The sequence below is a fragment of the Centruroides vittatus genome, unplaced genomic scaffold (genome assembly GCF_030686945.1).
Source record: "Centruroides vittatus isolate TY-2023 unplaced genomic scaffold, ASM3068694v2 contig_919, whole genome shotgun sequence".
NCBI classification, from domain to species: Eukaryota; Metazoa; Arthropoda; class Arachnida; order Scorpiones; family Buthidae; genus Centruroides; species Centruroides vittatus.
The window spans coordinates 208,058-220,221 of NW_027122606.1; the positions used below are offsets into that span (position 1 = coordinate 208,058).

The window sequence follows — 12,164 nt, forward strand, 5'->3', positions numbered from 1 at the left end:
GATAAGTCGACTCTCCCCCTGAAAAATGAGTTCACCTCACACAGCTTATTGTACGGTGTAAACTCATTTTTTCAGGAGAGGAGTCAACTTATCAGACGTCTAAAAAGTGTGAAACAGAAAAAGTATGTTGATTTATCCAGTGGTGACGAGTTAAACGATGTTGAGTAAACCGAGTTTTTTAACATTAACAACATTATTGCCTATGTAAGTCAGCCGGGACCACAGAAAACTGACTAATTAATCTACGGTGTCGAGTTATCCTGGTGTCGACTTATGCGGAGTCGACTGTATATTAAATTTTTGTCAATAAATTTTCACTCTATTTTGTTTACTTCAATAAAATTCAAAAATCATTATTTACTAAAATATTTGAATCTGTACAAAAAAAATTGTAAAAATAAAAGAAACTTACTCATCCATTAATACAAATTCTGCCTTATTGCATTCACGTCGGATTGCTTCATGCATTTCAGATATAGTCATTGAGTGTTGTAAACTGTATTAAATAATTAATTAACTGAAAGATTAAACTATTTATTTTAAAATTCTTAGTATTTTCTATTAGTAGTAATACATTATAATATTCATAGGTTTATTATTAAATTATTACATAAAACTTAAGGATAATATATTCTATTAATAATAATAAATCATTTCTTTATAATCTTATTTAAGATCCTGAAAAATATGAAATGATTTTCTATAGCAAACCAAGAGGAAAGTTAAAGATAACTTATTATGTATCAGTTAGAAAGAAGCAGAAATTTGGATCAGTCACTCCAACTTTTGAGAGTTCAAATTCATTGAATTCTAATGAATAAGTGGAATATAATAAGACAGCAAAATTTTGATATCATAGATTAGTGTATATATTTTAAAACTTAAAGTGTGGGGTTGTAGATGTTGGAATGCAACAGCTGAAACTAATTAATTATTGATGTATTTATAAATTAATTAAATGTATAATCTATTATATAATGATTGTATTGCTTGTGCTTTGATGGTAAGTAACTGTTCCTTAGGAAATCATTAACTGTAATGATTTATAGCGATTTCCTTTTTTATTCTTTCTTCTTTCTGGTTCTGACCTTTGACTGAATAGAATTATATAATCTTTAACTCTATCTTGTTCTGTTTTTACATATCAATTCCTCCAATGTAGCATGTAACATCCCATATTTTGTTTAAATGGTATAGTCTCCTCTCCACTTATTAATAGCATTAATTAATATAACACTTCTAATTCTTTGTTAACAACAAGAGTCAATATTATGTGATATGATTTTATTTTTTAAAAATATGATGTAGAAAACATGAGCAAATTTTAATCTTTAGAGAAATTAAATTTGATGAGAAAGATTTTACAATATCATTGATAAAATAGATATTTGTATTCTGTTATAATAATTTTACAATCTTCTGACATTTGAATTTGTTTCTACAGCCATTATTTAAAAACGTTTATTTTTTTCATTAAAAAAAATGTATCTTGTATATTTAATTGTAATATATAAAATAACAATAGTTATTAATTCTAACTATACACATGTAAGATTCAAATAAAAACAATAATTTTCTTTTAACATTACTGTAATGTAGATGGTATCAACACATGCTTTGGTATAAAATAGGAACACATGTCCTGTTGGCATTTGGAGCAAGAAATGCAGCATTTGATAGGCATTCATATTGAATCATGCACCATGACTCACACTTCCCGACAAAGAACATATAGTAAATAATGATATATGTTGACTTATCAACTGAAACCCACTATCAAAAGCCAATGCCATGAATTGCAGCCTGGAAAGTCTGTCTGTGAACATGATAGTTCTTAACCCATATTTCAAACCAAAAGGCAACCACATTTACAAAATTTAAGCTGGAGATACTAGAGCAGTCACTTTATTCTATTAAATTACTTTCCCAACAATTATCATCTTTTAGGCCAATAAAGGAAGCGACGTAACTCGAGGTATACCTGTAATTGACTGTTGAAAAACTTTACAAAGTAAATGAGTATATTAATCTTTTCCTATCTGATATATAAAAAAATATTTTAATCGTCATAAATGAATCATATAATTAACCAACCTTCTTTCTGAAAATCCCAGCATTGTTGTTGTAGGCAAATATTTATTACATATCTTGAGAATTCTATAAGATATACGATTCATTCTATGAAGTTTCTTATTTAATATTTTGAGAGAACTGCAGAATCCATTTCTCCAAGCTTCATCAATTTTTAATGGAGATCTTTAAAAAATTTTATAATTAAAAATTAGATAAATTATTTAAATATACATTAATATTTGATTAGTATAAATAATTAGAACTTATTCACAAAATGTCTACATCATGTTTAATGAAATATTTATTATAAATTACTTCATTAAATTATTGCTGTACTATATGTACTATATATATATTGTTATTGTTGACTCTGTATCATAGAATAGGGAGAAGTGATAGTCTATTGTATCCAAACATCTCATAAAACAAACTTATGTGAGATACAATAAGAGAGAGAAACAGTCTGTATTGTGATATAATTAATGAGGGAAAAAATCATCACACTCTTTGCAGACATGGAGCCAACAGATATTCTGCATACTAACAGTTGCAAGCTGATATTTCCATTCTGAAAGATATTTTTTTGAACATGCTAGCTTCATCTATTATTCCAGAAATTTCTTATTTCAAAGTATTGTATGTAAAACTGAGAGGAAAATATCATTTTAAATCCCCAAAGTATATTATATTTTTCTTTTTTTTCAAATTTAGAAAAGAAAAAACATCAAATATTTCTTTTCATAAATTTCTTTGCAATGCTGAGATATGTAAAAGATAGATTTTAAAATATTTCCAGAATGGAAGTAGATAAAAACATGCACTCGGAAGACTGTATACTGATTTCTATTTTTATTAATATATTACAATAGAAATAATTGTATTTATCCATAATTATAACATTAAAATGAGACTAAAGTATAAAAATATAATTAAAAAACAAAAAAGGAAAAATAAAATTAAAACTATAAAATGTGGATCTTTCCATTTGATAACCATTTTGCATTGAGCTTTGAAATGCAATGTGAAGATTGAAGTGAGATACTTGTCACTAGAAAATGACAAGAACAATGAGTTGTGTTATTGTAATGTATCGTCAATTATTTTTAGAATTTTGTTACTGGTCAATGATTTTAATACTTATTTAAACTATTAATATTCTTTTGTTTTAATCTGTCATTGGAACTTAAAATATAAATATGGAAGCATATAACCATGCTTCCATATTTCAAATTATTTTTCAAACAGAGATATCGAATGGGTTATTTGTACAGAATTACAGCACTTTTATAAATGATTTAATGGATCAAATATCATCCTCACAATCATGCAAGCACTTTCAACCTTATCTTCATCTTCAGGCAAGTCTATTCAAATGCTAAACCTAAAGTAATCTTCATCATAGGTGCATAAGCTGAAAAGCATTTTCAAATTTATGATGATATATGTTCTGTTAAAGTACTTTACTAGTTTTTGTTTATTCTTTATTGTATTGAGCTTTATGGTTATTTATTTTACAATAAAATATGCTGTTTTTTATGAAAAATAATATAAAGAATACAAAACAAAAATAGTGATGTTTACAAATAAATTATATTGTCATTAGAATTTTACAAAAATAAGTTTTTACCTTATAATATTTATTTGTTCCTCTTTGTGTTTGACATTAATGACTGTTTTAACTAAAAATAAAAGAAGAAAGATTAGTATATCAATCTCACAAATTAAAAATTATACAGTAGAGCGTCATTTATCCGAATCAATTGGGGACTGGGGTTGTTCATATAACCGATTATGTACGAAAAAATATATTAACCTATCTGATGTTGAAACTTTTCTCTGTTGCGTGTCGCTTCATGTTGAATTTTCGTCAATTTTAACCCTAATGAAAATTTTTATAATAATAATCGGGGCTGTTGTATCGTTAAAAATTATTTCTTTATTTTGTACAAACAAAATAAATATATTGAAAAATATAAAAACAAAAAAATTATACTTTAGAAGTTAATCTAGTATCAAAAACGTTCGATTCGGCATGACACAGTCCGACTGGAAAGCTTTCGGATAACCAACATTTCGGTTAACCGGCTTTCAGATAAACGATGCTCTACTGTAGTTAAAAAAATATGTAAGAATAAAATTTATATGCTAGAAATATAAATTATTATTATTTTATTTATAATTTTACATTTTTATATGTAATATAATACTTTTATAGTAAATTTTATAATATCCTATCACTAAATTGCTTACCCACAAAAAATTTCTTAAAAAAATAAGAAGTTATAAAATTTTACTAGTTGTAATTTTTTAAAATATTGATTTTTTCATTAATATCTAAAAATTTCAATCCTAAATTCTGTACATATACAATTTATTATAAAAATTTTTCATATTTGCAAAAAGTTTGGACTTTCCGACAATGACCATTAGTTGGATATATTATGCATATCTAGAATATTTATACATGTTATATTACCATAACATTATTCCATAAAAACAAGGATAAAAGTGTTAAATTTAATCTAACAGATCCAATGGAAATCTTCAGTAAAAGTGTGGCTTTCAAGATTGGTTGATCTTTATAACATATATGTGCCCATCGGAATGCTAACTTAGATGAGCATTCCTCACACAATGAAGTTTTTATTACTTTAATTACTCTGAGAGAAAAGTGAAAAGTTCAAGATAACAAGCAATTATTTATTGTGGCACCATCACATTTCTGGGCTGCAAGTTTGCCTCACAATGTACTGTACTTAAGGTAGTAGTTTCTTGCTCCTGTACATCATACTTTTCCTACTAACAATGAAGTCATGCTGGTCATGTAGCTAAGTCTGTTCAGGAGAAAATTTTTGAATTAAACTAACATGACTTCCAGCCCAAAGTGGAAGTTTGTGTATAGTTAATTGGGCCCTCTTGCCCCTAACTTTGACTTTCATCTATCTAACATCATTCTCAAGATTAAGAAAGGACAGGCAGACAACAGTGAAAATTTATAGGGTCTGCAATTTTTTCAAATTGCAGCCCAATAACTGAAGCAGAAGAAAAACATGTTTCCACTCATGTTCATGTTTTCACTCATGTTTACTCCTAAATCTCTGAAAAGCTGTCAACAAAGTTTCAACTAGAACCTTGTAGTTGTGTGCCGTGAAGTTGCAAAAAATGTTTGTAACAACATCAAAACTTGCATACCAAGCATCCTACTCCATGCTCTTCATGGTGTTAAAGATCAGATAAAGATCATTCAACTCAGCTAGAATGAAAGGCTTGCACCTTATGGTTTCACCATCTGACAACACAAAATCTTAATCATGATTATCTGTACTTGCAAGTACACTTGAATCTTCATTGCTTGAACTTGAAAATTTGGTGAAAATAGGGACAGGGATTTCATTGCAGTGAGGAATAGTTCTTATGGCAGAGGGTAAGTTAGGATATTGTAGGGAATGAAGCCTAATACATTCACCATACAAAAATAGCAGTCATTAACATGGTTTTGTTGCTCTCACCATACCATTGAGATTTCAAAACTAAGGCTTTTCGGTAACCAAAGCATTAGTAAAGTGATATGTAACATTACCTTTACTTACTTTCTTCACCATCTTATAAGGAAACCTAACCTGATTGAAAAAAATCAATATGATTTTTAGGTTCAGCACCCTCAAATTACTTATAATCAACTGTCAGCCTGAAGTCAGCAAACTTGATGTAGACTAGGGGCCGTATTCTGGCCACATCTCTGGTCTCTCATCTCTCACAAGCTGGTTGCTGATTAGCTAATCATTTGTTCACGTCTCGAGAAATCATCGCATATCTCCAAACGCAATTCTAAACAATGTTTTCTCTTGAATAATCTCTTCTTCTGCAGAGACGAGCGGATAGTTGTCTTTCAACCAGTCTTTCGTCTTTTGCCTCAATTTCATTATATCCAAAATAAGCAACTGGATGCTACTTGCATTGTACAATCATATTAGAGAACATTCACTATCTCAAGAAAGAATATTTTAAGAAAGAAAATGCTTCAGATTTTTCCAGTGCCTACTTGGAAATACCACTGATTACATTTTTGTAATTATCCTACATCAATTACTGAACTAATGTTAACTGATGTTAATCTAACTTAGATAGTTAAGGAGAAATTAGATGGTAATATTTCAAAGAATATCTAACTTAAGTTATTAAAATTTTTATTTGTTATGAGACAAATTGACATTACAATCTGTAAAAATATTATAAAACAAAAAGCATATCTTCATCTAAATTACAGGCTTTATTTGAACACATGCTTTCCTTGCCATGTGATCTATAATTATGTACTCTGTATTTTTGAAAATTTTACAATTTCATTGGTTAAAATTCTATACTGTATTGCGCACACAGATAACCCAAATTTTAACCTAAATATGTATAATCAATCTAATAAAATCGTGACATCAACAACAAAGACGAGATCATTAAAAGTGACCAGAATCGCCACTGCCTCTGAGAGATGAATTTCGTCTCTCGTTTTCACGTCATCCGTCCTTCAAAGAAGAGGCAAGAGATAAATGACCAGAATACAGCCCCAGTGTTATTATTGGATTTTAAACTATTAGTTTCATATATAGATATATTTCTATTTAAAATGGAATTCCATAGATATCATATATAAGCCAATATATTAATAATTTAATTTTATAACTACTCACCCACAGCCTCTCTCATTCCAATCTGATATTCATCTTTAAATTTTAACATTTCACATGCTAAGAATTCTTTCATCTGAGGATTTCTTTTTAATCGAATTGGTATAAAACTTTGAATTTTATTCATCCATTCTACTGATATTGGTGAAATTGGCACACTTAGTGCACTATTACGAATTATGTTTTGATAATACTAGAAAAGAAAATTTTCATTTAAAATTATTAAACATAATTTTTTTTGTATAATGTATAAATATTCACATAAAAAAATGTGCACAATACAATATATACTACTAAAAAACCTGTTATTATATAAATATACTTATTTATATATATTTTAAGTCCACAGAGCATCTTGATTCAAAAGCATGCATAATAAAATTATAAATTATTACATTCCACATCTTACATATAACAGATGGAAAATATGCCAATCAATCAAAAATTGAATCCCCCAAGATTTTTACATTTTTTGACTCTGAGTATCTTGAAATATTGAGAAATGTAAAAAAAACTGTGCTTTCTTCTGTATGATTGGGTGTTTATGTGTGTGCGGGACACAATTTTGTTCTTCCTCTTTGAAGCTTCATAACTCCTCTGCTTTTTGTTGAAAATTTCTGAAATTTTTCAGGGAGGTTTGTGTATTAATGAGATTGATGCTACTAAATTTTGGTGGTTAAAGGTTAAGATGGGTGAGGAGATAGAGGAGATATATATCGTATCTTAAGTGGGGTCAAACTTAATGAAGATTTTACTGCTTATAAGCATTTACAATTTTTTTATAAAACTCATCTCTACACTCAAAATTAAGGTTTTTGCCATTTTATAATAATAATAATAAACAACATCGTCCTAAATCAGCATTAGATCAACCCTTCAACATAAAAATAGCAGACATAGCCTGATTGACATAGTAAACCTTCACTACAAACAAATACAGACACAGAGTTTTTCTACAAAAAACAGGAAAAATCAAAGTTACATAAAGCACTAACTCAAGCAGACTCAAATAATAAATGCCATTAAAATTTACACTCACAACATATAAACAGCATAGATACAATTAAGCAATCGTGGTTCAAAAGGCACTCCATGGAGCAATCCCTACGACCTGGCCCAGGATTTTGACGACAAATCTGCATCAAACAGTTGGTTAGCTTGAGGATACCTCTTTGGGGAAACAGAAGGATTTATGATTGCCATACAAGATCAGGTCATAAATACTAAAAATTACAGAAAACACATACTCAAAGATAGAACACTCACAAATGACATATGCAAAAAAATGTCACAGCATGCCAGAAACTATACAGTACATCACTAACAGTTGCAAGCTCAAGAGCTTGCAACTGTTAGTGATGTACTGTATATACAGATTATTTGCACAGACAGATTATTTACACAAACATAATCAAGTAGCAAATATAATACACCAAGAGCTTGCAAACAAATACAAATTATTAGGCATCCACGAATCATACTACAAATACATTCCACAGACAGTATTGGAAAACAACATGCATAAAATGTACTACGACAGAGCCATAATCACAGATATAACAATTTACCAAAACAGACCAGACATCACATTCATTGACAAACACAATGAAATCACATACATTATAGACATATCCATTCCAAACACTCACAATATACAAAACGCATGCACTGAAAAAATTAGCAAGTACACAGAACTTGCCCAGGAAATAAGGCATCCGTGGAGGATGGATAGGGTGCTTATTGTACCTGTTGTTCTCACCTCTACAGTTGTCTTACCACACACACTACACAAAGCCTGGGAACATTACAATTGAATAGAAATATATACATCACTCTACAAAAGGCCACTATATTGAATACATGCCACATTGTTAGGAAATTCCTGAATACAGACACAGAGTCTGTCACTGACACACTTATTTAATTTTAGTTTTGTTTTGGTTGCTTTGCCTTGACTCTGGTTCGGCATAGTACACAGCCACCAGTGTCAACTGAGTATAACCCACTAAACCCAAAATAATAATAATATAAAAAGTTTAATATTATAATATATAATAAGTTATACATTATAATAATAATAAGTCCTAATAATAGATATGTCTTAGTTGACAATTTAAGTTTAAATTATTAAATAATATAAAAAGTTTTTCAATAAAATATCATAAGAAGGTGCCACATGCAATTTTAATGTTTCACTGGAAAAGTTACACAATTCATTGCTGGATTTTTTTATGTCTACTTATAGCATTTCTAAATGCTGAAATTTATTACTTCTTTAACATTATCATTTCATTGTTATTGTTAAAGTTGAAACTTTGAATATTTCGAGCATCTATTAATATATTTTTTTCTTGTAATAAAAATGAGATAGAGTACAAATAATTTAATAAAATTAATTAATTTTATATTGATGATAACTTCTTTAACTAAAAGTAAAAAGAACATTTAGTAAGTACTTTTTTGAACTGATAAGAGCAATAATTTTTGTCATGTAATTGTTTTATTCTAAACAATTACACGACAAAAATTATTTCCTCAGATTAAGAATTCTAGAAGATATTCTACAATATAATGTTTTAAATTGGAGTTGATAAGTGTGATACTGTATTTCATTAAGTAGCAAATACCTATGTACTTACTTAACAAATAGTAAGATGCAAAACTTTTCACTCTTGGTTAATTATTGATGAAAGAGTGTAATTATATTTTATCTACAATAAATAAATGATGTAAAGAGAAGAAAAAATAACACTCAATGTTTATCTTTCTCTTCTAGTTATGGCTATAGATTTCAACTTTAAACATAAAATTAAATGGTAAGTTTGTCTAGACTCTAATAACTAGAATTTAATCAAACATTTGTAAAGGAAAGAGGAAAAGCTTTATAGCAAAAAAAACTCAATACAAAATTTCAATAAAAACTGCAAGAACTACCTTATTGTATGTAGACTATAATGTTAGAATACAATTATTGAACTTATTAATAAATGTAATGTCTATATGTATATATTGTTATGTCATAACAATTTTGGAACGTGTTTCTCTATTACATAATAAAAGATTGGTGACATTTATGGCAATTCCTTAAAGAACTGTTAGTCACAGTCATTTCCTTTTATTCTCCCTTATCTAACACCAATCTTCCATTAGACAAGTTGTATAATCTTTGGCTCTTTTTCCACATAACTGTTTCTGAGTTTAATCTGTTATATCATAATCTTCTACCAGCTTAAGTAGTCAAACACAGTTATTTCAGTGTAATGACCAATAAAATAAATATTTTACATGTATACCATTGCTTTATAAATTAAAAAAAAACACACAAAAAATATTAAAGAATAAAGCAAATCTCAGGATGGCCAATTGTCTTCCTGGCTCAATTCTGTGGATGCTCTTGTTCTAGTATCAAGTATTTTTTTGTTTTTCTTCTCAAAGCACATTGCACTTCTTACTATTTTTTGTGTTGTGATGTGATAGCAGAAAACTGTTCTACACTCAAATAAGCAATAAAAGACTTGCATGCTTTTTACTCACACAACAATATTACTGATTTGCAACACTTTTTACTTATGCCTTTCGTATTGATCAGTTGCCACTGATAAAAATTACATATCAGTGGAAACTAATGATGTTTAGAGGCCTGAAATGCATACTTAAACATAAATTTTAAAAATTTATACATTAAAAAATTTTATTTTTAGCTTATTAAATAATTTCTGCTTTCATTAATTTATACTTTTTCTTTAACAGAATACAATAAAAAATTTATTTGAAACATCTTACCTCATTTTCATGTGGAAGTTCTTTAGAACACTGGCATTTAGGTGTTACTTTTTCCTTCATATTTTGTATTTGAATAATTCTTTCTTTTCTAAAAATGACAAATATGTTTTAAAGATTTTATAAGACTTTACAATGAAATAATGAAGTTTGAATTCTTTGCTTTCTTAAAAAATAATATAAAATACTATAAAATACCATTCAGATATATAAATCTTAGTTTATTTTACATCATAGTCTGTACTACATACAATAATGTTTCTAAACTTAATTTCTTTTTATAAATATATCAGCACTTGAAAACATTTTCAAATCTTTAATGTTATATACAATGGTTGCGGTTGAATAAAAAGAAATAGGTTAGTTTCCGCTCGTGGTTTCCTGATGCATACACACAGTACTATGGAAAAGTCCAAATTTATCCTAACCAGTGTTCCTGCACCTATGAATTTCCATTACAAGTAGCAAGAGTTATTTATAAGTGCAAGAACATTGGACTATATTCAGAGTTGTAGTTATCATGGTAAGAGGGAATAATGACATGTTCAGGAGAAAATTTTATATAAATTATTTAACACAAAAAAATTTGCTACAGTAAATGCATATAGGACTTAGCCAGGATTGCATATTACAATTCTATGAATTGTTTATTTTAAAAACTACTACTATGTAAAACCAACAAAAAAATTTTTAAACATGGATTATAACAGCAGCTGCAAGATAAATCATTTTAAGATTTATCTTGAATTAATTAAATTAGTAAATAATAAAAAAATAGTATTGAAATTTAAATATTTCACATAAATGTAATCAATCACTGTAATTAACAATACTGATGCAATTAATTGTAAAATATTTTTTACATTTTTTTCAAATTTAAATCTGTATTTAAATTTGATTAATAAACATTTTTAATTTACTAAAATATTAATTTATTACTTACATCCTTTTCTTGTATTCGATCTCAAGTTCCTTTTTTCGATTCGTTTTTAAAAGTTCACTGTCTTTAAAAGGATCATTGTATATACAAGAAACATCTGGTATCGAACGTGACTTTTTTGTATTAAAAATACCCGATCTGATCTCTCTTCTAATTTTCTCAACATGGCTCTTAGATAGTCGAGATTCATATTCAAGTGTTTTTGCCAAATTTTCAATTGTTTTCTATTGAAAATAAAATCAAGTAAAATAAGTTTAAAATGATTATTAGAAAGTAATTTTATTCAAAATATTACTTTATAAATTTATTATAATTTTGACTGAACCTTGCTAAACACAGTGATTCTCAAACTGAAGTTAAATAGTGCATATTCCAGCCAGAGACAGTGGAAAGACTGGTACACTCGTTAAGCTTAACCAGAGCACAATAGCTCTGACCAGCCCAAGTTCAGATAAAGGGTTTACCCATAAATCAAGTGTTCTTGTTTAAGAGGGAAAGGAGTGTAAGAAAAGACCATAGAATACTATATATTTTAAGGTAAAAAAAAACAGCTCTATTTTAATACAATTAATAAATTTGGAAGACTTAAAATTTATATACAATGTTTAATAATATATTGATATTTTTACAGTCACTGATTAAATTAGCTGATTTTATTGAAATATCAGTGTATGGTCTGTGTTAAG

General features: G+C 27.9%; 1 protein-coding gene across 1 annotated transcript in view; it reads right to left on the reverse strand.

The window, feature by feature from the left end:
- LOC136984445 (dynein axonemal heavy chain 7-like) overlaps positions 1-11,719 on the reverse strand; it is a 204,871-nt gene extending 193,152 nt beyond the window's left edge. Inside the window, 6 exon segments of the mRNA XM_067281432.1 lie at positions 413-496; positions 2,095-2,256; positions 3,701-3,752; positions 6,762-6,951; positions 10,542-10,629; positions 11,482-11,719. Of these exon segments, the coding sequence (XP_067137533.1) occupies positions 413-496; positions 2,095-2,256; positions 3,701-3,752; positions 6,762-6,951; positions 10,542-10,601 (548 nt within the window). The 5' untranslated portion in view covers positions 10,602-10,629; positions 11,482-11,719.
- Positions 11,720-12,164: the final 445 nt, after the last annotated feature.